Source organism: Pomacea canaliculata, linkage group LG1, assembly GCF_003073045.1.
Source record: "Pomacea canaliculata isolate SZHN2017 linkage group LG1, ASM307304v1, whole genome shotgun sequence".
In the NCBI taxonomy this organism is placed as follows: Eukaryota; Metazoa; Mollusca; class Gastropoda; order Architaenioglossa; family Ampullariidae; genus Pomacea; species Pomacea canaliculata.
The window spans coordinates 22,964,592-22,991,996 of NC_037590.1; the positions used below are offsets into that span (position 1 = coordinate 22,964,592).

Below are 27,405 nucleotides of genomic sequence, written 5' to 3' on the forward strand. Positions count from 1 at the left end.
CCTGCCTCTCCGCAAAAAAATGGTTGTGCTTCATAGTGTAAAGTTTTAATGTGTTAGGGTTATTGTAAACTATTTTTTGTAAAACTCCATTATTTTGCACTTCATTCATTCATCCCTTGGTACCAGTTGAGAAGTGGTTATGCTAGTCTGCTGGTGCTTATTGCTGGGAAAACAACTGGATAGACACAGCAGCTGATAAGGCTTGTCACTTAGACCAGTCTTCAGTGGTAGTGAGTTGGCCCTGCATGGAATGACCTGTCCATTCCTTTACTACTGCAAGCTAGCTTTTTCTTGTACCCCTTGGTGTTGATTCCCCACCCCTGCCCTCCAAGGTACTCTGAAGAAAGGTCGTGTGTTGTGCCAGGCCCAGGCCACATGGCCAAATCAGACTAGGTTGCATGCTTGACTTTTGAGAAGGGTTCCTGGTGTCCCACTGTGTTCAGTACAAAATGTCATTGATTTTGCATTCTATGTAGAATATTCGGAGCATCCGTTGCTGCTGTCAGGGATGGTTTTCATTCCATATGTGTTTACCCAGTCATACATTGGGTCGAAACCGCCGCTGCTAACCGTTAGCCCACTAGCCTCATCGTTGCTACGTCTTCTCACGATATCCTAAGAACTCTCTACTGATTCCAAAACGGCCGGCTGTGTGCCTTCCCTGGGATGGGACAGGTCCTGGCGGGCATAAGGTCTCCTGTGCGGTCGTTGTGTGACAGTTCACGCGACACACCTGTGTAAACATATCCCAAGAGCCCTGACTCGCGGCGTTGTCTGTTTTCGCGCGCGCAGTCTTTTGGCGCGATTTTCTGGTTTTTCTGGAGAGTCTTCATCCAGCAACGGACGGCGCCGGACGTGGGGGACGGTGCGAAACCGTGGGCCTGGCGGCCGGCGCTGCTCTTCCGGCGCTGGTCTCTCATCACAAGCCGTTTTGGGTTTTTATTCCCTACGTTTTTCTGCATATTCTTCATGTTGGTTTTGCTCTTCATCCATGTCGTCGTTTCTGCATATTGCCTTTCGTGCGCCGTCCGTATGTATGTGTGTATAATCACTATATTGAAGAGTTGGCATGGGTTCTGCCTCAATTGACTGTCGTCGCCCATAGTTACGTTTTGCCACGCTCACTTACGTCAAACTTCATAAATGACGTGAAAGAATGAGTCGCGCGGGTTCGCGTCGGCACCCGCACGACTGCCCTCCCCTGATGTCAAAGACAATAGAAAAAAAAAAAATAGAAATCTAACTATATTCGCCTGAATCGCGATTTGTTACAGAGACAAACTCAAAAGTTAAATAGACATGAAATAATTTTGTTTCTCTTAAACCATTATGATGATGACACAGCATAAAAATTTTCTTTCAATGGGAAAAAAAAAGCAAAATAGGGTTTGTTTACAAGTCCTTTATTTTACCAGAACAATCTGCAATAATGTATTGACTATAAATGATTCATAAACTCACTGCTGTTAAATGTGGACATGGAAGAAAAATCTCTTCACATTCCTCATGGTCACACACTGACGGCGGGGACGGCGAGCCATTGCTCGGTCCCCGCTGCGAGCTGGTTGATGGGAAAGCATTGATGGGGCGCCCAGCCCCGTCCACGAATCGAGTGTCCGGACGGCAGGGAGGAGCAGCCATTGATGGGCGTAGTCCTGTCCACGAGTCGCGTGTCCTGACGTCAGGGAGGGGGGGCCTTAGCTAACCTCGAACGCCGCGGCGTCGAGGAAATCAACAACGGAAGAACAAAGTTCGTATCTGCAAGAAGTATAACTGTTAATGAAATTTTACTAAAGCAAATTCTGCGGTGCTAATAAATATTATTTCATTAGTTTTATTAGACACTCACTTTGATTAATGAGAAGGTTGAGCCTGCTTGCTGTTGCATAGAGAAGCGAACCTGTGTGCGATGTTCGTACCCACTGCTATTCGCAGCTCAGCCTCTGCGTCCACACGATTTCTGTATTTCGACTTCAGTGCTGCCAATGCTGAAAATCCTTGCTCACACATATACGAAGTTGAAAATGGCAGAAGAACTTTCATTGCTTTCTCAGAAAGCACCGTTGACGCTAATCCAGAATGTTGGCACTGGTGTTGTTTGGAAGACCATTTTCAGGGATTGGTCACTCGAAAGGTCGATGAGCTGCTCTTCTTCTTCCGTGGACAACCCGTTTGTGCTAGGATCAGCCAGAAATATATACACATATACACACATACATTCACATACATACACACATATACACATACATTCATATACATATTCATACATATACACACATACATACACATATATACACACACATATGCACATACATACACATTCACATACATACACATACATACATATACATACACATACACAGTTTTTTGGCGCGTTTTTCTGGTTTTTGTGGAGAGTCTTCATCCAGCGGTTACGGGCGTGAGTCCTCCGCCGTTTGGGGGTGGTACGCGACAGACCACAGCTAAACAAAACTGATCGTTGACATGTTCTCTCCCTGTTGTACATGCAAATTCGTACCCCCCCCCCCATCCTGTAAATATACAATTATTGATGATAAGATCTGTACAGTCATTGATAACATCCGTCTGTAAACCTTCGTTCAGAAAGTACAAAAACACAAGTCAGAGCTGCTAATTCACACTGAAACGAATCTCTGCTAAGATGTCCTCGTGCTTCGCTAGCTCTTCAGCTTGTGTGTTTCTGTTTGGCTTACAAGCAACTGTAATGCATCACTGGCTTTCTCACTCTGGCCAGTGAACTTCAGACAGGTTTATAAATGATATGGCAAGATACTTGTGGGGCTACAGAAAAGGGGCGGTGAAAGATGGAGCAATAAGGATGGTGCGGATATGTTTTGTGAGAAGACAAAAAGGATCGGGGGGGGGTTTGGGGGTGTTGACTGCGAAGTACCGTCTAGCCCACTATACTGGGTCTATTAATGACGCGTTTTGAGTGAGACGAGTGGGTCACTTTGTTGGCAAGTAAAATAGACTGGCAAGACCAGCCTACCACCGCTCACGACAGGCCCAAGTGACAAACCTCGTCAGCTATCCAGTTGTTTCCCCCGCCATCCTAGCGACCACTAACGCTGGACCAGCCGAGCATGACTGGTATAAGTCGAAGATGAATGAATGTATTTTTAGAGTGTTAATGGACGATCAATGTCGACGCATCATATTCCCCGAAGAATATTTGTCGATGTAAAACTTCATTGAATATAAACTCTTCAGTCCCTTAATTCTTGCTGGTCACACGATATGCGAATGCAGACACGAATGGCTGGCTTACGAGATTTGAGCATTAATTAGTGGTCGATATTCGAGCTTTCCAGCTGGGGAACAGCGATGGGAAGAAGTGCGATAATTATTAAGTGGGGATGTTTATGAGGCACGTGGACCCTAGCTTTGTTTTGAGCATGCGCTTTATGAGTTCTCCGCGCTCGAGTCGTCTTTCCCTCTGTGGTCAATATTTCTGGTGAATACTTCTCATTGCAACAACATGAAGGGAGTGATACAAACTCACTAGCAAACATCGACGTAGCCAACTAATTTAGCAAATGGCAATGTTCTGCTAACGACCACTGAACTAAACTCGTTCTCATTAAGCTTTATAGACACTCTCAACTGTGCTTAAGCTGTTAAAGCTGCCTGTCTTGTTCGGTCTGTGTCTTATATAGTCCAAAGGTGAAAGAAGAATGACTGGAATCGCTCTTGTACGACTTCATGAGGAAAGGAAGCAATGGAGAAAGGATCATCCACACGTGAGAATATTTCATGCTTTTTCTTTTTGCGCCTTCTCCAAACTCCGAATCAAAACATAGTCATCTATTATTGCACTAATCTTCTAATTTCGCGTTACTTCGATGTCGTGTTTCTTTGCATTTGGCATCTGTTTTCATGGCTGGATGCCTTGCCAACATATAGTGATATATAGCCTTATTGTTGCTGGATCGGCGTAAAACGTACAACACCCCGAACCCCATCCTCTATGTCGTGACAGTTTTCGGTATCCAGAGGGGAAATCCGTGTCTTGAAAATAGAAAGATACAGAATAAAATATTAAAGACAATTTTGCAGTGTGTGATAAACCATGTACAGTTTAAAGCTTTTACCATCCATCAGATATCTTAATATCTGCTTAAACATTTTCTCACAAGGTCTCTAGAAGACACAATCATGAAGCTCGAAAGGTTTGATACGAGCAGAGATTTACAGACCTCTGAAATGAATGAAACTTTCATCTAAACAAGCCGTAAACAAGCAGATCGAGAGATACCTCCGTCAACAAGATGAATCTCATACAGACTGAGCGTCTGAGCACTGCATGGCAGTAAAACAACATATTAGTGGAAATAGTCCATGTTCTGCGGATTGAACGATCTACATAAAGTGACAGCTTGTTGCGGGCAAATAAATTAACACAGATTATTAAAGTCACAATGTAAACTTCATGATAACCGGCCGACCCCAAAGGAGGTGCTCGAAGAATAAACTATTTGTGTGTAGGTTGGTCAAAATACTGGTTACGCACACATCAACTGGATGTAACTATTATATAATAGCAGCAACAGTTGAACAGACATCTCTTTCTCTATGAACATTTTGAGTGGTCAGGTGATGCAACGGTTATAGCGCTCGTCACCAATACAGTGAGGACTGGCCATCCTGGGTTCAAACCTCGCCTCGGCTACGCACTGTTCTTTCTCAGTATATTGTACCTGTTCACAGCGCCGGCTGCTTTGCCATTATATTGCCTTAGCAACTGGCTCGGTGTAAAGCACCTACCCCCAAATGTCTATAGTTAATGAACTAGTAAAGTGGTTTAGGTGATTCATCAATCATTAATTGTAAACATAACTGGTGTGGTTTTACACTTTATCGACTAACAGGCCTAGTACAAAGAGACTTTTTACAAATGATATGGATAATGTATTACTTTATTTCTATATTTAGCAAAGATTCTTTGCAGATTTTTAAACACTAGCTCAAAAATGTTTTGACAGGTTTCAATTCTCACAAAGTCATTTGCAGGTGATGACATGATCTTTCAAGCTTTTACAGTACTATTCTCTCCACAACAATCATTCACAGCTTTCTTTCCCAATTTCTTCTCTTTCTCTCTCTCTCTGTGTACATGTGTATTGTAATTAAATGAATGCGAATATTCGTAGATGAGGGTTTTCTGAAAATATTTTTTTTTTTCTAGCCCATGTACTGACTAGTCTTGCAATTTGTAGCTTTTGAGCAAAGCAGTTTTAAAGTGGGTGATCAAAAACTGTGTTCAGTGATATTAAATTTGTTGTTTGGGTCAAGTAAATGTGTAGTCTTATGTCTAAGTCCTTGTTTTGTAAATGTGATGCTATATCAAGACACTTGTTTGTAATGTATTCAACATTTTTACAGGGTTTTGTGGCAAAACCACGAAAAAATTCTGATGGAACATTAAATCTCTTTTTTTGGGAATGCATGATACCTGGAAAGAAAGAGGTTGGTGTTCTAATATATATTTCACTGAAACACATGTTTAGTGATTGTAACTTATTTTCCATCATGAAATATTGAGTCAATAGCTTAGCAAAAGAATTTTTTTCTGGAGAAAATGTTCCCAAAACTATCCCTTTTATTCCTGTTAGTAGTTTTTTGTGTATGCTCTATCTCCATGTGGTAACACAAACTAAATGATCGGACAGCATGCTATCCATTATTGTGACTATCACTAATGGATTGAATGGATCTAAATATAGTACTATCTATACACATATATATAAATTCTTGTTTTACTAATTAAGTTGTTAAAAAAATGGCACTAACATTAACATTTACGTGGAAAAAAATTCACTTCTTTAATGAACAAAATCTTTTGCAACTTTCCAAGACCATCTGGGAGGGAGCATTACTCAAGCTGAACATGATTTTTAATGAAGATTATCCAAGCACACCACCCAAGTGTAAGTGTGAAGACTATATTGTTCTTTGGTCCCAAATTTGGTCTTGACTGGATTAGATTTGACATAGTAATCATAACAATAATTATCAATAACATCAAATTACTTCTGTCATGTATGCGTGCACACAAAATTGTTGAGAGTATTATTATTATTATTATCAAGAACATGCTTTTTTTTTTTTTTTAAGATGTTGGACAAAGTAATTTTGCTAAAATTTCTAATACACAGCCTAGTGAAAAGTACCAACTTTCCTTTGAAGGCTGTAAACATATTGCAGGTAAATTCAATCCACCATTGTTCCACCCAAATGTTTTTCCGTCTGGTACAGTGTGTCTCTCACTTTTAGATGTTGAAAAAGATTGGAGACCATCGATTTCTGTAAGACAGGTTGGTAATTTGTTTAAATTATTGATTGCATTCTCATATCTGACACATTCATTCTTCATGGAACACTAGTTCTTATATATATATATATGAATGATATATTTGATGCACTTAACAATCGTGTATTTCTAACCTGTCACAACATTAAGGTAACTATCCTATGAATGTTGAATCCATAATATCTACCTCATTTATATGTTTGAAAAGTAACAGCAATCAATCTGCATAGTTCGTTACATATGGTTAACACTTCACAAAATCTGCCCTAAGGAGGGCTCTGAACACATAGCAAATGCATATTCCAAACTTTTTGTCTTGGTGGATTGGTTATGAAAGGAAGGAGGATAGAGGAATGGGATGATCAGGAAGATATTTTAAGAAAGGATTGAGAATGTATATTAACTGGCTAAATGTTTAAGCGATTTCATTTGAACCTTTTTGTTTGTAGAATAGGCTATGAGACAGAGTAAGAAAGGAGAGAGAAAAATCAGTTAAATTTTGATGGTCTTACTATTTAGATACTGGCTGGAATACAAGAATTGCTGACAGAGCCAAATATCAACGATCCAGCACAGGCAGATGCCTACTCAATCTACATGTAAATTTTTATTTTTCAACTTTTGTAATCATCATATAAGAATGATTAATAAAACATGAATGATATCTTAAAAGATCTGTTATTTCAAGAAAGAAGGTGAACAATAACATTTAAATTTGGTCTGGGATATGTGTAGGAAAGTGAAATACTTGAGAAAGACATCACATTAATGGAAAATATTATGATGCATACAAATAAGTATATTTGAAACACTAATGTGGGATACTACTGTTTTGCTGAAAAATGTTTCAGAAAGGACATTAATGAATACAACAAAAGGGTCAAAGAGGAAGTGAAGAAGAATTTAGATCCATCAATTCCCTTAAAATAGCAGTGTCCTTGTGAACTGAACTGCTCCAAAAAATATATTGTGGGTATTTCAAGACATAGCAATGGCATAGATTCATCGTTTTGCATGTTTTCACAATGGTAATTTCTGTTTATAAACCTGGAAATTCTCTTTACATATATTAAAAATGTTATTTGAATGAATAAATCTTGTTATGTGATTCTATTAATGTTCTGTAAGTGAATGCTGCTGAGTTGCATTTTCCTAATTTTTTTTTTTTTTAAACAAGCATTTCAGTTTTTTTCACAAACTTAGTCTCACTTTAGATTTTTCTCTAGTATCTATTATTGTATTTGTCTAGCATTCTATTTTCGAAATCTCTCTGAATTTTATAATTGTTCTTAATTTTTCCAAATCTCACCTCACTAACACTTTCATTACATGACTGTACAGTTTGTCTACACGACTTCTCAGTTGGCATTATTGAATCCCCTGGGTACCCTTAAACTTCCAGCCTGTTTAGCTGACATTTTGAGAAAACTTTGCCTTTACTATGATTTTGTGAATGCTGACAACCCATCGCTACCGTGCTGGTCGTTGTAAACACCGCCTTTTGAAAAACTCCACCACCTGCTCTGCCTCATGTCCTTATTCTGCTGACTGTCCCTCGTCACTTTTATGTATGTTATTTTCCTGTCCCTTGTATGCTGTCCATGTTTCATTCTTGTTCTTAAGCACTAAGAGAATGCTCCTTAGGAGTGTGAGTATGCTCTTTACAGATTTTGCATTTATTATTTATTATTAAATTCTAGAGATCTATTAGATAGCCAAGGTTCCTAACCGAAGAAGAAAACGACACATCCATCAAGCTCATTCTAATGGATCCAGGTAGCATGCCTTTCTTTTAAAACAGAAGTAAATTCAAGTTCAAAATTAATATTTTCAAATCAGTTTAATTCATTGAAAGATGCTAATTCTCCAAATTCCAACGAACAATTTGATTCTGTTCAAACTATAAACTTCTCATCCTGCTTATGGAAAAAGGTCTAGCTTTATTCTTTTGTTTTTTCATTTATCCCTTGATCGGTACCAGCTGACGAGAGGAACTACTGCATAGACACAGTGGCTGACAATATTATCACTTATCTCATAATAATAGAGCAGGATGGTGACAAGGGACTTGTACAGTCTGTTCTTGGGAGCAAAACATGAGTGTGTTGATACACCAGACTCTGTCTAACCTGGCCAAAGCTGTCACTGTCATAATCCTGATGCAGATGTCTGCTGTAGAGCTGCCATCTTTGAAAAGGTAACTCCCAAGTACACCTTCAGCTGCATTCCATTCATACAGGTCTCTCTGTTGGTGTTAACCATGACTTTGCTTGTCAGTTTGTGGGCAATTTTTCATGTCCAGTCCATGATTGATCTTTCGTTGCCCATGTCACTTATCTGGCCAGCCTGTACTTTAACATTTCTGGAATTTACTCATATTGACATCATCATCTTTCAAATCATTCAGTAAAGTGTCTAAGCTCTGAAGTTTTCCCAAGTCTCACAGTCCCACGTTACTCATTAATTTCTAGTAGATGCCTTGTCATTTTTTTTCAGAGCATAACAAACTACTATGGCTTTCAGGGTGTTGCTCACATTTTTCTACAAAGTTGGTCTTGATGAACAACAACAATGGTGCCCTCACTGCTGTGGTTGTAGCAGCATTATTGATATTATTAAACCTGTAAAATCGGATTGCATGTTTGGCCACATTCTTAAGTCCCTAATGTCTGCCCCAAACCATTTCCTTTCCTGTGACTGTCACACATGATAGATCCAATGTTTGACAATAATTTCCTGGTTAAAGAAACCATTAAAGGAAGCAAACTGCTGGTCCCATCCCATTTCTACCATTCTAAGATGTCTTTTAGAAGGTAGAGCCTGACATTCTCTTTATGTTTTACTTTGCCTGATAAATTAGTTCCCCACCACTGTTAAGCGTGAAAAAAAAAATTAAGACTTCCCTCGAGTACCCACTGAAATACATCTACCTGCACTGAAAAGCTACGTGCTGTCAGAAGAATCTTTACACTGCTGCCATTTAAATACCTGATCTGTGATGCAATAAATCCACACATAAAAAAGTGAAAATATTATCAACTTTTACTAATCATCCAAAGTGAAAGTTGCTGAAAATGCTCAAACAACACACGGCACTGCTGTGGCACGACCTCTACAAAAGCCACAGACACACAGGCACTCATCCATGACAATGATATTGGGTTCTATGAAAAATTATGTTGACACAAACAGTACAGCAGAGTCCTTTGTTGAAGCAATACATGCTAGGAAGGGAGTGACAATGCTGTGATCTGAGAGGATGAGGAAGCCGGGGTACTTGAAGTTGGATCTGCTGTGTCAGAGATGTGCGATTCCACAACTATTTCTTGTGCCTGGGATTCCACCAAGTCAGGTGACTCCCCTATAGTTTGAGATTCCAAGGTCATTATATGAGAATGTGTTTGAATGGTCTCTGCCTCCTTTTTCACAATTGCTTCAGTGTCAACCAGCAAGGCTGTGTGAAGTGGAGCAGCCCCATCATGGTGGTCACTCACCAGACTTACAGAGTCACTTTCTGTCTGCACCATGACTGAGCCAGTCTCCACCTCTGTGGCTGACATGTAGGCCACAGCGTGCATGGAATCTGAGTCAGCTGGCATGGTGGCAATGGTCAACCCAGTGCTAGAGTCAATTATACGAAGGTTGTTGCCTGGCTCTCTGACAACAACATAAGAATTCTCACCATCAACCATTGTATCCAGAATGGCAGCAGGATCAATATCACCCTCGGTAACTATTTCCACATTTTGAATTTCATCTGCTGCAAGGACCACATATTCTGTTGTCTGCAAATATGACCAAACAAGCACAAAGTGAGGAAATAAAAGATGCTGAAATTCACACACTAAAGAAAATTTGCTCATGGCCCTGAAACTCCTTCTGCTGCTAAAACAAATTTATAACAGTATAACACTACATAAGTTTTCACAATAAAAGAATGACCATCTACTGGCTGATGCTTGTGCCACAAAAGGGTCATCATTCATACTTTTCAGCAGAGTGCTTAATTCTCTGATTGAGAAACAAACATAACCCCATCTTACAGCACTTTGCATATTTAGTATCCAAATAGGAACCAAAAGAAAACTAATAATCATGATTTTTAAAGTACCTGATGGTCTTCCTCACTAATTTCATTAGTGACTATGTACTGCTGGGTGTCTGCCACGACAGAAGAAAATTCTGCCAGTACAGTGGGTATATCAGAATCATGCTGAGCTTGTTTTGCCTCTGAGTCTTCAACCTGCAGGTGTGTTAAGCCAGCCTGTCTCTGGCATGGCACTGTTACACAATAATATTTCATATAAATGCATTATTAGCACACATACTTATATATCCACAATAATACTGTATTTGTATTTACATTTAAAGTATTAAAACACATAACCAGAAGTGCTTATTTTAATTGTTCATGCAGCATCTTCAGAAAGGTACCAAGGCTTGTTCTTTTAAATTTCTATTGTTACCATAACATTTTATGCAGTGTCTCAAGCTGTAAACTCAGTAATCTAGCATCTAAACTTTGCACAATATTGAGAATTCATTACTGTGGAAAATATACTAGTAAAAGTTTGACAGTGAAATAAATTTATTAGCGATTCAAGTGAAATCTTGTGAGTCAAACTGATGAGAATAAAAAAACAAGGCTCCCACTAAGACAGGATAACAAATGGCCATACATTCTCACCTTTAGCTTTTAGATGTCTGTTAAGTGTGCCATGTTCTGCAAATCCACGGCCACAGCGATGAACAGTGAAACGGACGTTCTCCTGTATGCATGCGACAGTGACGTTGCAATGAACCTTTCTCACGAAAATGTCTGTGGCATATTCGACACTCATATGGGAAGACATCAGAGTGGGTTCTCACATGGACTTTGAGAGCATTCTGCATATGAGAGACAGAGAGAAAATGAGTCAGCATGTTAACTGGTAGTTCCATCTATACTTTGCATTAACAACCCTGTATGACTTTAATGTCATTCTTATTGTTACCATGTTTGTCATGCAGACATGTAAGTGTGACTAAGTCTAATTTATGAAAGCACTTTTGTTTCTAACATCTGCTGAGTTGCATATATTTGTGCTATATGCAATATCAACACAATCCATCGGTATCTTTCTATTTTGACTGCCCACATCCTTGCCTGTACTTTTGTTTTGTTAAGACTTTTTGTGTAATTCTCTCTTGTCTGCTGTCCTGTTTTTTTCTCAACAACCTCCAAACTTCATACTCCAAGCAAGCAAACAAGATCATGCAAAATTACTTCTCCATATTCTCCTTTGGTGAATGCATGTTTGCACCCTGAGCATCAACTTACTAGAATTCCTTCCCTTGAATGGTGGCAGTGGAGGTGAGGTGCTAAAGGGGAAGTACTTACATGAGTCTTGAAGGCCTTGTCACAAAATGTACAGGCAAATGGCCTGTCTGAATTATGAATCTTGAGATGTTCCTTGACATGACCAATACGCTTGAAAAGTTTGCCACACACTCCACACTTGAAATTGCGATCATCTGTGTGCACAACCAAGTGTTTGTTGAGTGCATCTTTTGTTGTGAAACTCTTGGGGCAAATGGAACAGATGTGTGGTCTGTCACCTGTGAAGCAGACAATCCATGTGAATGCAAATAAAGTAAAAGCAATTTTCAATTCTGCTTTCTTTGATATGCCTCTAGACATTGAAAAAGCAAATAATGTCTTAAAGCCAATTTAATAAAAATTGTTTTTACTTATTTACTGGGGGGATGTAATACTATGTTAATGCACTTATTTACTATTTGCTACTTTTTTTGTCAGTAGCAGCTTACTGAAAGGGAAAAGCTTTCAAAAGAGACATTAAAACAGCAGAAGAATGAGAAAGTGAAACAGACAATTAATCAAGAAATACTAATTCAATGCCCACAGATATGAACTTGAGTTAAAGATAGCCACTACTATGGGTCAGTAGCAAAAATAATTTAAAATGTCAACAATACCAATATGGCTGTGGTAATGTGGTACATTTTATGGTTCATTGTAGTTAATATAATATAAAGAGCATATCAATTGCACAAGACACCACTGGTGAATTTTAACCTGTGTGACTCTTCATGTGCTGGCGCATGTAGCTGGCACCACGGAAAGCTCGATTGCAGACAGGGCAGCGGCAAATGGCACGGACACTCAATGACTCATGCACTTGAATATCAGGGCCTGTATCTTGAGCCAGCTCCAGTAACTGCTTCACAGCAATTTGTGCCTCTCTGTTATCAAGTAAATAATCAGGGAAGTGACTAATGTATGTATGTTTTTAAAAACAATTAATTTTACACATGGTTACTTTTTCCAGCTTTTCATCATCACATTTTTAACCAAAAGCAAACCTTATTGTACTACATCTTTCTTACTGCTAGTAGCTGGTAAAGTTAATAGATTCAAGAGTGACAAGAGGCTAAAGAGAGATAAAAGTTAAGACAAATCAGTAGCAAAGCATTAATAATAATTAATATAAAGTGCATACTCACACTTCTAAGGAGCATGCTCTTAGTGCTTAAGAACAAGAACGAAATATGGACATCATACAAGGGACAGGAAAACAAATAACATAAGAACTATAAAAGAATAAACAACCGAAGAATAAAATGAAATACAGAAAACACAAAGAACCAAATAACAAGAGCAAGAGCTGAGAGTAATATGATATTGCAAAAGGAAGGGTGTAAAAAAGGACTATCATCATGGGAAAGGTTGTTAAGAGTAATTTGCATTGTGCTTGTTCCAAATCTCAACTGATTCTCCACCAGCAAGTCAGCCATACTACATCCCCTTTTCACCACTATCAGAAAACAAGGTGACGGTCACTCTTAACATCAATGAGTCATCATCATCAGAAGTGGTCATCCTGCAGTTTGACAGTGTTGCCTGTGCCTATTAGCTATAGACTGTGATAGGCGAAGGTCTCAAATATTCAGTGATTCTATTTACGCTTTAGTTTTTCTTTTTAGTAAAGCACTTTGAGCCCACCTTAAATGGTGGGGAAAAGCACTATACAAATAAACACATAAGCAAAAGGTTGTGCATTGTTTTACGCAATATTACAGTTCTTGCACTAAGGTTTAATATAAAAGTTTTCTGAAAGAACAGCCAGATGAAAAATCAAACTTTAATGACATAAAGTCTACAAATGAATTAAAAGATATACACTTATTTTACCTTTCATTTTTAGGCGTAATATCATGCCTTGAGTTTTCAACAGAAGTTCCATGAGACGGCAGCAATGAATTTGCATCTATTCCCTGGAGAGAAAACATACTGTCTGCTGTTTATCATAACATAGCTTGTGTTCATTAACAAGTTTCTCATGCACTCACAATATTTTAGTAAAAACACTGTTGGGAGTAAACCACTGCCCATCAAATAAATGACGCAAAGCCACTAACCTTGATTTGACTGAGATGTTTAGACTGCAGATGGGTTTGCAGCTCCTCTCTGGTCTCTGCCACAAAATGACAGAGGCTACAGCGAAAATTTAGGTCTGCAAGGTGTGTACGTAGGTGAATCCTCAATGCTTCTAATTCTACACACTCTTCCTTGCATACCTAAAAAAGAAAAGTTGAGAAAATTTAGGTTCGATTTTGGAATGAAAAAAATTGTTTTAATTCCCGGACAGGACAGTGGACATATTTTTTTCCACAAAAAATTTAGTTTTACATCAAATAAACAATGCAGCTTGAAAATGATATTTGCAATCACCTTTGTTACAACCTCTATATAATGTGCACATTTCAAAGGACTGTCCAGTTTTCAATTAACATACCCTGCACTGTGTTAACGCCAAATTTTCAAAATCAGCAGTTGTGTCTTCCACTTCACTTTCTTTAATCTCTCCTTCCTCCATCTGCAAAGCATCAAGAGGGAGGGAATCAGTCACCTCTGGCGTTACCTTATATTTCACACTATTCTATACAAATTCTTTTAAATTCAGTCTCATTCTCTGTGGCAGTGTGTGCAGGTAAACTGTCCCCATTCAGTGCTTAATAATTTAAATCTACATCACAGAATGTTTAGCTGCTTGCCACGGATTCAACATATCACCTCCATTTCGAAAGCCCCAACATCTTCACTGCTGCTGATGATCTGTGCTTGGGTGATAATCTGCTCCCCATCCTCACCCTCCTGCACGAGGGTCACAGTGTCACCAGGCACCACGGGTAAAAATTCATCTGTCACTCCATCACCACTACCAACAACTGCTGGAATGTTTGGTACATAGGACCACTTTTTGCCATAACGTGGCAAGTCTGCATCCGTCTTTGAGATGCAGGGATTCCTGAAATTGTGTCCATTCAAATGTGTCTCCTAAAAATGCAATTTAATAAAGAGGAAGTAACAAATTTCATCCTGCACAAAGTAACACAATTTTTAATACATCAGTGCACAACCTGGAACTTGAAAAAATAATATCTTCTCAAATTTAAGTTTACAAAGAATTTTTTTCTATATGCTGGGTGTGGCTGGAAAAATATGTAGTTGCATACCTATATACAGAGGTATACTGTCATAAAATTTTTTTAATTCAATAAGCACTTCAGATAGTAGCTATAGACGTTGAAACATGTGGATAATCATCAAATTTAAATTGGTTCCAATAATCTGCTACAAAATTAATTTCAATTTCACAACTTCTCTTCTAACCTAGATACTATATTTTAAATATAACATTGAGAAATATATCAAGAAATAAAGATTTTCAACACCATAGGATTCAACTAAAACGTGTGCCAGATATTGTCTATGTAGACCAGGGTGGGTGGGGGAACCTTTTTGCCTAAAGGCTATTTGAATATTTATAACATCATTTGCAGGTCATGCACAATTATCAATTTTAAAATTAGACTGATTTATCTGGCCAAGTCATAGTTTTGCCATAGGTTTTAACACTTTTGCAATATGTACATTCCCAGCCTGCATGGCAGTAACTGTTCTCCAAGTCACCGCAATAGTCTGATGGGCTGCATCCCACTATGACCAGTCCTTGCTTGTCTCTTTTTATGTTATGTTCCCTTGATAGAAATTTAGGCTGTTTTGAAAAAAGCAACTATATTTCTAGCTTTTAATTCCCCCTGCAGATGCCGCAGTAGTCAGATCAAATCATTTCAAGGTCCTTAAGTTCCCCACCCCTTGTCTAGACCAACACATGGATATAAAATGATTAATTCTTTGGAAACATTATTCTCTTATTAAAAATACAACTCAACATAATATATGTGTGCATGTAATGATAATAATGCTTTAGAAGATAACAAAATGCTTTTTTAAAATATGCTTTTAGCAACAAACCTTGCACGCATATGCCTTGTTAATGCACCAGACTCTGCAAATTTGCGACCACATGCCTCACAGGAGTATGGTCTTTCTCCTAAAAAAAGTTTATGGACATCAATATTTTCTTTTTGCAGCACACTCACATATTCTAGAGAAAAACTCTATGGTTGATAAATGTCTGCCAAGGATTATTTCATAAAGGTGTCTTTAATGACATGTATGAAATACATTTTCTACAACTCATATTCAAAATGAACAGTAAAAAAAAATAAAAGAGATGTTCCAGCAAATACTTAAAAAAAAATAGGGAGTTTGTCTAAAGTCATTATACTGTCTTTTTGGATAACAATGGTGTAAGAGTACAAAAAGTAAAACATTACAGACTACAGTACAGCACACAAACAAAACCTGTTTTGCCTGAGCAAGTGATCTTACTTTTGTTTCATATTTAAAAAACACCAAAAAGTTCATGTTTTCTGATACTGTTTTCAAATACATTTTTTCCACTTCTAATGCTTTATCAGTAGTGCAGCTGTCACTCTTGATTCAGCAATACCTGTATGTCTTCTTATATGTCTTGTCAGTGACCCCTTGGTTTTGAAAGCATATGGGCAACCCTCATAGGTACATCTGTATTGTCGAACATTGGAGTGGGTTAGCATGTGGGCTTTGAGAACTGGCAACTGTCGTTTTCAGGTTAGAAAAAAAATTAACAAATTAGCCCCAGAGAAGTAAATTAAAGATATTATGAAGATAAAAATAATAAATGCAAAAATTTGTAAAGCGCATACTCATACTCCTAAGGAGTATGCTCTTAGCGCTTAAGAACAAGAACAAAACATGGACAGCATACGAGGGATAGGAAAACAAATAACATATGAGCTATAAAAGAATAAACAACCATACTAAACAATGAATAAAATCAAATACAGAAAAGACAAAGAGAACCAAATAACAAGAACAAGAGCTGAAAGTAACATGATATTGCAAAAGGAAGGGTGTGAAAAAGGACTAGCATTATGGGAAAGGTTGTTAGGAGTAATGTTTACGGAAGAGGTGCGTTTTCAATGCATGTTCAAAGGATATGCAAATCTTTATCCCTCTCTCATGCCCACACTCATATAAGAACACACAGATGCAAAAACTTAAAAAAAAAGAAAGCTATTAATGATCTTGCCTCTTTGAATTTCATGCTGCAGACATCACAGGTAAAGGGCCTTGATCCATAGTCATCATCGGTCTTTGGCCGCTTAACAGTAACAAGGCTTTTGTCTACATAATTTTCATCTTGAGCATCATCACTATAATCTGGCACACCATCATCTCCATTATCATCGTCATCATCCTTATCTTCATCCTCATTGTGTTCAAATTGTAGATGCCACTTGAGGGATGCTTCCCTGAATAAAACCCCAAACTTTCCATCTAAAATTTCACTTTTACAGAGTAGTCATTGACTTTCTAATAAGAAGAACCATCAGAATAATATGACTAACCCATAGTACAAAGGCCATTTTGCAAAAATCTTTTCTTACAGAAATATTCCTGATTACATTATTTTACATTTATTCCTTCCTTTATTTATGAATACCATTGCATATTTTCACAGTGCTCAATGTTTTGCTCCATTTTTTTATGTAGACCTAGTGCTGTTATTTGCTCTCTTGCAATGGATTCCTCCCCTTATCCCTTTGAAATCTTTAACAAAAGAATATTCTCTGTTGCTGGCCATAAGGACATACTATTATCTTTTGTCTTTACCTGTTGAACTTACGATCACATTTGTTGCAGATGTATGTACTTTTTTCTGCAATCAGCTGCACATCCAAATGAGACATCTTTTTTTTACGCCCTGCAACAATAAATCTAAGCATTTTGGTATATAGCAATAGAAAATAATTTGGAGGCAGAAATTCCTCAGTTTCATTTCTTGCATCAGATAAAGTCATGAAGATAGCAGGGGAAAAATGGATGATTTCATAAAAGCAGTTTCTGTTTTTGTCTTTACTGACAGATATAGAAAGGAATACTTCATGGAAGCAACCAAGTTAACACAGATATCATGACTATATAAAATCAGTGGTCCACAGTTCAACATCATACTACTAATAATGGGATTAATATTTATAATATAAATTATAGCTTATAAATAAAGAGTTCTTTAAAACTTAAAAAAGTTTGGATCATGATGTATTCAAATGGCACTTTAAGCTGCATACAAACATGAACCTCTTCATTCGATGTCAGTTTTTGTAATTCACTGAAAGCAATAAATACACATACAGATTTTTGTTTGGTGCACGAGGGTGTGAACCTATTTGAAAAAATTACAATTTAGAGTGCACTTAAATACATACGCCTTCTTTTCTTTTGTCCTGTTCCAGACTCATCTTCAAGATGCACATTATTTTGTCGGTTATGGGCCTTGTCTCCCATACTGTGTGCTGTTTCTGGCTGCTCTTTCTTGACCAGCATAGGTAAAACCATGCGTCGGTCACCAGAAGACCGATTGTAGGTAACTTTAAAGTTTTCATGCTTGACTTTGTGCTCGAGATATGCTTCGATTTTGTTGAACACCTGTTTACACTTTTTGCAAAAATGTATATCATCGTCGTCTTCATCATCGGTAGGGATGCCTGTAAAAATATAACGCGAGAAGTCATAGATAAGTATAAACAAGATGAACATGACAGTCAAACGAAAGTTTTGTAATCAGTTTTCGGCTATTCTTACTAATTCTACTAGTAGTATTAAATATGATTTAGAATAAGAAAGTAAAGATAGTCTACCAACAGTATAGCATACAATGTGATCGAGTAATAAAACGTGTAGCAAGGTCCTCATTTTAAGCTCCTTATTTTCGTTTTATTTCCCTACAGATTAATACTAGTGTAAAATTTCCTTACACTACTTTCTGCGAATGGATCAGTTTTAAGTTTTAGTAAACAGTTTTACACTCTAGAACTGAAGCTTGTCTTTTGGTTTCAAACGGTCGCAGCCATATTGGTTGTTCTTAAAATCCAAAGACACGGTAAAAATAAAAGTGCATAATGTGGACCAAAAGATTCACACAATGACGATTATATCAGAGATAATGATTAATTTGCAGTAAGTTATCGTCTGCTACCTTGAGCCTCTAGCAAAGCAATACTGTCGGTCGTGGGACTGTCGTTCTCCTTTTCCATCGTGACGATTTTGCGACAACCCACAAAAATCTCACGTTGTGACGTTCGGATTTCCGGACATTGCCGACGATTTGAAGGGGGTCATATCAAAGACTGTAAAGTTGTGGAGCTTGAAAAATCGAAAGTTACGCTTCCCTTTTATTATTGTTTAATGTAGATAGACAACACGTGCTTATGGAAATAATAGCAGTGAGCTAAATACATCCTAATCAAAAAGTACTGCAAGAAGCACAGCATTAAAAAAAAAAAAATCTAAGGAGAAGTGAGTGTACGTGCTTGTGTGGGTGAAAGAGAGAGGACGGCTAGTAGAAATGAAGTCCACGATGATGATTATTATTATTTTCGTTATTATTAATGTGTAGACCAGGGTATACATTTTCAAATGCACGGCAATTTTATAGCTAAGTAGCTTAAATAATTCTTGAAAAAAATCAGACAGACGATTTTTTGCTTCATTGTGGGCAGAGCCGTGCTTAGGGGCAGGCGGACGAGGCATCTGCCTAGGGCCCCGCGCTTCAAGGGGCCCCGCGCTTTTGATTGATATGGTAACTAGGCAAGTGACTTTAGATCCCAACTAAAACCGTGTGATCGTGGCGTGAGGGCCCCGCACATGCCCTTTGCCTCGGGCCCCGCGGGGGCTAAGAACGGGCCTGATTGTGGGCTTTCCTAACATGTTAATTTGAGAATTTTGACCAGTGACCTACATCCACAGGTCAATGCTTTTGACATTCTCCCTCGAAAAACTACTTCCCATTGCGCATGCGTACCATAACCGTAAAGTCTCAAGATGGCGAACGAAGTTGCTCACGCGCCCAACAAAACCTGGGAATTGAGTCTGTATGAGCTCCACAGAACACCGCAAGAAGCTATCACCGACAATACTGAAATTGCGGTCTCTCCACGTAGTTTGCATAGCGAATTAATGTGCCCAATATGTTTGGATATGCTGAAAAGTACAATGACTACAAAGGAGTGTTTACATCGTTTCTGCCAAGACTGCATCATTACTGCTCTGAGAAGTGGCAATAAAGAGTGTCCAACTTGCAGGAAAAAACTTGTGTCTAAAAGATCACTTCGACCAGATCCAAATTTTGATGCTCTTATCTCAAAAATCTATCCAAGTCGAGAGGAATACGAGGAACACCAAGAGAGAGTACTAGCCAAGTTGAATCAACATCACAACACAGCAGCTCTGCGACAAAGCATTGAGGAAGGGCTACGCCTTCAGTCTTTAAATCGTGCGCAAAGGGTTAGGAAACATGCTTCTGATGGTACCACAACTCCAATCGATGGCGAAGGAGAGGTTGACGGTGTGGAGAACGAAAATCATCACGACGACCTTCAAGACGAATCTGCATCAAATGACACTACACCCCGAAAGAGATTTAGGCCGTATTCAGATGATTCTAGCACTGAGAACTCTATGGGAGAGACCAGCATTCCTGAGAATGCACCAGAAGCCACACCAGCAGTAAGTGAGATTGAACTTGTATTCAGGCCACATCCCCAGGAGGTCGATGGGGATGTACCAGGACAGACACGATACATCAAAACAACGGCTAATGCTACAGGTATTGTATTTGTGCATGTATATTGACTCAGTCAAAATTTCTTCATCATACAGCTAACAAGAAAATAATTTTGATAATGTGCAGGGTTCACAGGGTCCTTACCTATCTTTACAAGATCTTACTTAGAGAATTTTCGCCGTAAGGCCATATAAGTCCTTATGTTTGCCATGTGGTCCTTATAATTCCTCACACACGTCTTTATATTTTCTGTGACCCTTACAAGTCCTTATATTGATAAAATATTATCACAGTTTTATTTTTCATGCCTCTTATAAATCCACAAATTTATTTTTGGAGTCGACTTTGGTTCTTTGCCTCACCGCTATTTTAATCACATGACTGCCAAGTCTCGTTCGCGATGAGAACTTTACTTACATTTCGCAAGATTTTAGTCTTGATGAATGACCACATTTCTTTGTCTTCTTGACGATTCTGAAAGTGTTCTTTTCAGGAGAATTGGCTAAAGGAAGAAAAATAAAAAGACTGGTTGATAAAAGACTCTAAAGATAAATATTGTTTATGATATGCTGCCTGCAGAATATCTTTGAATCTTTCGTCATTGGGCGAAAGTGTTTTGAAGAAGCACATGCTTACTAATAGACACAAGAAGCGCATGAAAGTATTTCTGGAAGTTACAGGCGTTCGTATTACAGATTACTTTCATAATTTGTCAAGTCAGATGTACTTAATAAATATGAAACTGGCCTACAACTTGTGCAGATTGATATATACAACAGTTCTAACCATGTCAATCTGAGCATGAGAGAACTTGGCTTCAGGGTTGATAGACTACTGGCTGTAGCTAAGAAACAGTCATCTTTGATTATTTATTGCTAGAATAGTTATACATGTATTTCAGAACATAGAGAAAACCAAAGATTCATAAATAATACCTCTTTCCAACCGTACATGAGAAAAACTTAAGCATTGATGACTGTCACTTAGGTCCTTACAAATGCATGAAAGGTCCTTACAAAGTCATTATAAGTTCCTTACTTGGCACCATCCCTGATCCTTGGAAACCCTGATCTGTTCTCTTAACGGTATGCATATTTAAATGAAAGCAGAAATCATAAGACTCCAAATCAACATCTTATTTATATACACTTTTCTGTCTCTGGGGTGGATGGTGCTGAGAGTAAGGAAACAACTATTGAAGATAAACAACATTACGATTTGAGTGTTTTTAGTCTTTATCAGTGATCACATAACGAAAGCTAAAACCAAGTAGTATCTGAAAAGCAAGCATTTTAGCATGTAGCAATTTATTACCGACTGACATTTGCAATTCCCTCTAAAAACATTTAATATATGCAGAAGTTGGATGGAACAAAGTTAAAGGCCATTAATTTAGTTGCTATTGTGAGTTCCAGAAATTTAGGTGTGTTAAGGAATGCTTCATTTCTTGCCAGTCTACTTTTACTAACTTAATCTTATTTGGATTTTACAGAGTATTATTATTTTTTTTTGTTTAAAAATTATGAAATTGAAAGATGACCTCATTCTTAGTTGTAGATTATTGTTTTAGGATATGGAGGCTTTTGTAAAGAATTTAAATTTGTGAAGACCAAAATGCAAGTGTGAAAGATTTTATTGATTTTATTGCAGTTGACCATCTTTCTAAGTATCTTGCCATTCGTTTGTCTCTGGATGCTCAAAACATGGAGAACGGTGCAAGAGGTAATTGCATAGAAAATGTATATTTATATAAGATTTTTCTGTTATATTTTGGCTTTTTCTCTTAGTTATGAATTAGTGGTTAAGTATATAAGCTAAAGAATTAAATATGTCAAAGTTTTATTATGGGGTGGTGAGGGGAATGCTGTTGTTTTGTATCACAAGACAACCAGACTTGACAATTCTAATACTCTCTTCTTAAGAAGTGTGCTAAATAATCATTAGTTTGTTAAATAATTTATAATTTTTGTGTTCCAGCTGGTGCCAGTGCAGAAGATAAATATACCATTTACATTGCTAGTCAGCCAGGTGTATTGACATCATTGAATGGCTCCATGCCATTGGAGCAGGTAAATGAAAAGTACTGGAGAGTGAATAAGCCACTTGAGATGTTTTATCGGCTGCAGTCCAGGCCTGGCGAGCCATCCCAGTTGAAGATTGGAGCTGGTGATAAGTAAACAATGTCTTCCTGGAGAAAAGTCAGTTGCATTTTCAAAAACTATTATGTGCCACAGAAGAACAGATTCACTCTAAGGAAAAGAACTCAAGGCTAAGGAATTTAGTAGAGGACAAGCAGACTAGTGACTGGTGACCAGTTTTAATTGCAGAAAACAAAGTCTGTTTGGAGCTGCCTGTGCAGAAGAGTATGTGTTGTTTAACATTAATATTGCAGTTGATAAAGGAAACAGTCATGTTGATGGTTTGACTGGGAATAGCTGCAATCTGCAGTTTGTCATTGCTGCTGAATCATCTGGCTTGGTGATAGAGCAGGCTGGATATTGTCAACTTTTTCTGATGCCAGTCTTTATTTCAAAAGAGTCATTTTTTCTACAAGCCTTTTCTGTTAAATCTGAAATACTTTCAAACAGAACATTTTGTTTATGATTGTTAATATTGTAAGCAAAAACATTCTGCTGGCTGTGTGAATCATCATGTTTGGTATGGCCATAAATGAGTCTTGATTCCTCCTTTTCTTTCTGATTCTATTATCCATTTTAAACTGAGACATTACAGATAAACTGAGAGAGAAAATATTGGTTGTGCAGATTAAATACAAACACCATAATTTGTTTGTAAAGTATAAATGTATTCAGCATCAATATTTGTATGTACCACAATATCTTCATTCATTCAGATCTTTTTAGTGAACAGCCTGAGGTCTCTAATATTTGCATGAACTGTTTAATATTTTTATATAGCTTTTAAAGAAAAGTCTACAATCTAAGCAATTTAACTATAAGCTCAAAAGTCTTGTCTGTTTCTCATTCATGATGTGACTGGCATTTTCAGATCTGATTTTATGTTTTTATTTGTTTTCTGATGTTTTAATTGCAACCTGGACGTTCATGAGAAAATGGCCTAAAAAAATTGTTCCTTTGCAACATAATATTTACTCCACATTTCATATCTTTGAAATAACTCTTTATCTGAAATTCAGAAGCAAAGGCTATGGCCAACTCATTGTTACTTTATCCTTCAGCCAGAACTTCCAGCCTTTTCATTGTTTCATTGTTTGCATATCATTTCTCTCCTGGTAACAGTCAAGAGGACAAGAAAAATATTAATTGGATTAGTGAATTTTACAATGAGTAATAATTTTTAAAAGCATATAAAAGTAATTTTTCAGGCAAGAGTATGATAATCATAATTAAGTTTGCTTTACCTTGTTAAATATTACCATTTGGGGAAGCAGATAACAGTCATTAGAGCACTGATGTTCATGTTAGTTTGCGATCAGCAAGCTTACCCTAGTCGACCCACCTTTCAGGGATGTGTACTTCACTCCATAGAGGGTTGGGAAAGATAAGGTAGTAAAGAAGAGGGGTGGCAATTGGTGTTTTTATGCCAACAACTAAGGCTGTGAACAGTTTCCACATGCCAGTGATGGAGAGAAGATACAACTTTATTAATCCACAAGGGCAGATAGTGCTCATGCAATATTTAGAGATAAATACATATACATGTTGAAATAGTTGCTCTCACGCACACACATATACATTCCTAGCAACAGAAGATGCAGTTGGTGTCTTCAGGTTAGTACCAGATCGTGGCCAATAGAGATGATCAAGTAAATGGCACATAGAATAAATGAGTTGCAATGACAATTGCTTCTGCATACATGTATCACATACCTACAGCCAGCCCACAAGAGTGAAAACTCGCACTCCAATACATGATCAGAAATAGGATATGGGATGCCTTCCTAAGGATTTGTTGATGACGAAAGGCTGCCAAGTCCCTCTTCCTGATTCTGATGATGGCCACTGTTCTTACATAAAGCTGGCCCCGAGATAAAATAGTCTCCAACTCCTCACTCCCCAACGACTGAAAGGATTAGGGGATAAACTTTTCCCTTTATTTTTACCTTGGTATTTAGGTAATATATGATAAGTAATGAAAGACTAAAGGATGCATAAAAATGACACAGCTGCAGCTGAATAACTTGAGGTCTTCAGTGGCTAGTTTGAGGGCAATGTATGATTGGAGATTTCTTTCTCTTTATCTGCTTCTATTTATATTTTCATAATACTAAGAGAAGTATCATAATGGCTAAGCCATACATTTGTGAGCTTGGAGGGTTATTTTGTAGTCCATTATGCATAAAAATTTAATATTGAACGTAAGAGATGGAGGGTCAGATTATGGCAACCTGAGTTTTAGTTTATTCCTTGTTGCTTCCTTGAGCATAGGACCGTATGTGCAACCAGAACTTATCAATAAAATTCCCTAGTTCAAAACCCTTATAAATAAAAGACATTATATGATTGCATGCCACCATTTTAGAATTCTTACTGTAAAAGCCTAGTTACTATTCATTATTAGAATTGTAGGTGTAAATAGGTCAGAATTTGCATTTATGTCTGTCTGTTGAGTGTTACAAGACTGGTTGGTTACTTTGGTAGGTAAGGAGAAAACTAATGGTCAGTCCTGCAAACAGGTTTCACATGCAGAGAAGTGTCCTGAGGCAAGATCTGAACCAAGGAGTAAATACCATGTCTGTCTGGAATGGCTGGCTACAACTGCTGCAGTTTGTACATTGATACTATTGTATTAAACCACTGCGTAACTACAAACACTCTAGTACAGGGGAGGGCAAAGTATGGGCCGAATCCAGCCCGCAGACTTCTTTGGACTGACCCATCTGCTAAAATGTGAAGTACACTTGTTTTCCTTTTTTTTTTTTATTTAACCTAGGTTAATTTGATTGAAATTGAATTTTTCCAATATGACAGCTTTAGAAATCAGCAGTCCGTAACATTATAACACAAAATACAAAGATAAATAACATGGCTGACATGTCTGATGTAGTTGTTAGCTTTGCGGATGGTTGCCTTTAATGGAAAGGCTGGTTTTAGCTTTATTGTGAGTGAATTCAAACATCTTCATGTTATACAATAAATGCAGTAAATGAATGCCATTATGTACTAATTCAGGAGGTTTGTTGTGTAGTCACTTAATAAGGGTTTTTAATATTTTATCGGCCCACAAAATAAAAACTTTGCCCACGTTCTCGAGTAGCAGCCTATTTATGTAAAGAAGTTTTCCCTTAAAACTCTGTGAGTTTGTGATAAAAATATTAGTATGGATCAGCTTTTCTAAGACTAAGGTTCTTAGATTAAGATTTGACAGTTTCCTAAATAGAAATTACAAGTCAAAACCAGAACATTCTAATTTTTGTTGTTGTCATCATCTTGACATCTTTGTAAAATGGTACATGCAAAGTTGGCAATGACATTTCACAACTGAACATATTTTTGAAAATCACCATGTAGTTTTCTATATAAATAGTTGTTTCAGATTTCTTTTGTTTGCCAACTTTTATTATACTGTAAATATATTTATCATGCATACTAATACATGCATGTGCAAGTTTATTTTTGCCAGAAGAATGGATGGATGAAAGAGTGTTGAATGTTTCATTTATACTCTTTAAAAGATATGGGAAAATATTTGTAAAGTTCACATTTCTAAATAATTTTAGTGAAGTATAAGTACATAAGTACCAGCTAACTTTTATGTTTTGAAGCAAACTGTTTTTTGGCTATGAAATAAAGCGTAAGGTCTTTGTAGAGCATGGAAATTTAGTCTGGGCAAAAAGAATTTTATTTAAAAGTTGTAGCTTGGAAAAATCTTTTGAATATGGATTGGATTTTGTATCAATAGTATAAGATTTACACAAAATTGAAGCTTCTTTGAAATTGGTCATAGCAGATTTTCCTGAGATTATCTTTATAAAGAACATTTTTTGTTTGTGTGTGTGTGTAAAGTTATATGGCAGTTTCACAATTAAGGGAAAGATTGCAGTGTATATTACTGACATCATTGATAGACTGGGAAGGGCACCCAAATGACTAAATTTATTTAATGAGAAATGCATTTCGATTTTACTTTATAATTGCATTTAATAAGAAAGACAGCTAAGTACAAACATAATGGGCCAGGTAATAAATCCTAATGAGTAAAAGCTTCCTTAATGGTCGGTTTGATCATCACATAATGTCCTTCACATTAACAGTGTAAAAAAGTAATGTTTTGTGAGAAACTGCTTTATATATATGCCACTATCAGTTTTATAACATTCATTATTGCTTAACTAGGATTTGTGTGTAAGTCTGAATGGTTTCAATTGTTGAATAAATGTATGAAAAAACATATTTCCTTGTTGGTATATCAGATGTGTATTTATGCTGAATTCTCCATGTCACAAATGTTAAGCAAAAACCTTTTGTATCTGAAATATGTATGTGAAGATAAAGAATCTCATGGGCTACTGGTCTTGTGTAATGTAAGCCTTTACATTCATTGATAAATTGGGTATTCATTGCCATTGGAGGAATTTTTCAGATGCATGCCCAAACTTGGGCTAGATTATCCAGGCAGTCCAAACGATGGCATGAAGAACCAGTTGATGGGTTTTGATATTACTATTGATCGAATTTTAGATGTACCTCTACGCATTTTGAATTGCTTTCCAAAATTTTGTGGCTAACTAAATTTGTATTTAATTGTAAAATTCGATGCATATTAACGCTTCTGCAAATGTGCACGAGACGATAGACAATTATTCGCCCAAGAACATCAGTGGCACGCCTTATAACTTAGTGGGGTATAGCCAGGTTTTTGACGTGCATCGAAGAACGTGATGGGTACACGGTGACTACACTTGAGAATCGGTCGAGTCGACTGCTGATATAGAGTAACTAACCAGTAAAGGGCAAGAGAGTCATTATTTCATCTGCTCTTGCTTGCACGCGCACTTGCCACGAGATGACCTTTCCCCAGGCTCTCGAATGGACACTTTGCTATCGATCTTGCTTGAATTACTGCAAGAAACGC

General features: G+C 37.4%; 3 protein-coding genes across 5 annotated transcripts; 2 read left to right on the top strand and 1 right to left on the bottom strand.

Moving 5' to 3' along the window:
* Positions 1-92: 92 nt before the first annotated feature.
* On the top strand, positions 93-7,971 carry LOC112571537 (SUMO-conjugating enzyme UBC9-B-like). 2 transcript variants are annotated; one of them, XM_025250580.1, is made up of 7 exons: positions 93-1,030; positions 3,678-3,761; positions 5,404-5,487; positions 5,876-5,948; positions 6,226-6,335; positions 6,851-6,930; positions 7,183-7,971. In XM_025250580.1, the coding sequence occupies exons 1-7, from the start codon at positions 992-994 to the stop codon at positions 7,259-7,261; spliced, it is 549 nt and encodes a 182-aa protein (XP_025106365.1). In that variant the 5' UTR covers positions 93-991; the 3' UTR covers positions 7,262-7,971. The 2 variants fall into 2 exon arrangements, with proteins under 2 accessions (XP_025106365.1, XP_025106372.1); XM_025250587.1 differs by lacking the exon at positions 93-1,030 and adding an exon at positions 2,396-3,475.
* A 1,386-nt stretch (positions 7,972-9,357) lies between these two features.
* Positions 9,358-18,882, bottom strand: LOC112571488 (transcription factor E4F1-like). 2 transcript variants are annotated; one of them, XM_025250495.1, is made up of 15 exons: positions 18,763-18,882; positions 17,993-18,271; positions 17,397-17,487; positions 16,813-17,035; positions 16,192-16,318; positions 15,651-15,729; positions 14,406-14,640; positions 14,128-14,208; positions 13,751-13,909; positions 13,524-13,606; positions 12,408-12,574; positions 11,712-11,929; positions 11,019-11,218; positions 10,443-10,612; positions 9,358-10,116 (listed from the first exon to the last, which is right to left on the bottom strand). In XM_025250495.1, exons 1-13 carry the CDS (start codon positions 18,818-18,820, stop codon positions 11,039-11,041), a joined length of 1,980 nt encoding a protein of 659 aa, XP_025106280.1. In that variant the 5' UTR covers positions 18,821-18,882; the 3' UTR covers positions 9,358-10,116; positions 10,443-10,612; positions 11,019-11,038. The 2 variants fall into 2 exon arrangements, with proteins under 2 accessions (XP_025106280.1, XP_025106288.1); XM_025250503.1 differs by having other exon boundaries at positions 18,706-18,833.
* Positions 18,883-19,572: 690 nt separating this feature from the next.
* On the top strand, positions 19,573-26,711 carry LOC112571287 (E3 ubiquitin-protein ligase RING2-A-like). Its single transcript, XM_025250184.1, has 3 exons — positions 19,573-20,391; positions 22,000-22,071; positions 22,327-26,711. Exons 1-3 carry the CDS (start codon positions 19,608-19,610, stop codon positions 22,524-22,526), a joined length of 1,056 nt encoding a protein of 351 aa, XP_025105969.1. The 5' UTR covers positions 19,573-19,607; the 3' UTR covers positions 22,527-26,711.
* Positions 26,712-27,405: the final 694 nt, after the last annotated feature.

What these genes read in the sequence shown, in the direction of transcription:
- LOC112571488 (XM_025250495.1), bottom strand. Translation starts at nt 18,820, where the DNA reads ATGGAAAAGGAGAACGACAGTCCCACGACCGACAGTATTGCTTTGCTA. An exon ending in AGGACAAAAGAAAAGAAGGC is followed by an intron (nt 17,488 to 17,992) that starts GTATGTATTTAA and finishes TTATTGTTGCAG; the next exon opens with GGCGTAAAAAAAAGATGTCT. An exon ending in GCACATGAAGAGTCACACAG is followed by an intron (nt 11,930 to 12,407) that starts GTTAAAATTCAC and finishes TCTGCTTCACAG; the next exon opens with GTGACAGACCACACATCTGT.
- LOC112571537 (XM_025250580.1), top strand. Translation starts at nt 992, where the DNA reads ATGTCGTCGTTTCTGCATATTGCCTTTCGTGCGCCGTCC. An exon ending in TGATACCTGGAAAGAAAGAG is followed by an intron (nt 5,488 to 5,875) that starts GTTGGTGTTCTA and finishes CAACTTTCCAAG; the next exon opens with ACCATCTGGGAGGGAGCATT. An exon ending in CATCGATTTCTGTAAGACAG is followed by an intron (nt 6,336 to 6,850) that starts GTTGGTAATTTG and finishes CTTACTATTTAG; the next exon opens with ATACTGGCTGGAATACAAGA.
- LOC112571287 (XM_025250184.1), top strand. Translation starts at nt 19,608, where the DNA reads ATGGCGAACGAAGTTGCTCACGCGCCCAACAAAACCTGGGAATTGAGT. An exon ending in AACAACGGCTAATGCTACAG is followed by an intron (nt 20,392 to 21,999) that starts GTATTGTATTTG and finishes ATTTTATTGCAG; the next exon opens with TTGACCATCTTTCTAAGTAT. An exon ending in CATGGAGAACGGTGCAAGAG is followed by an intron (nt 22,072 to 22,326) that starts GTAATTGCATAG and finishes TTTGTGTTCCAG; the next exon opens with CTGGTGCCAGTGCAGAAGAT.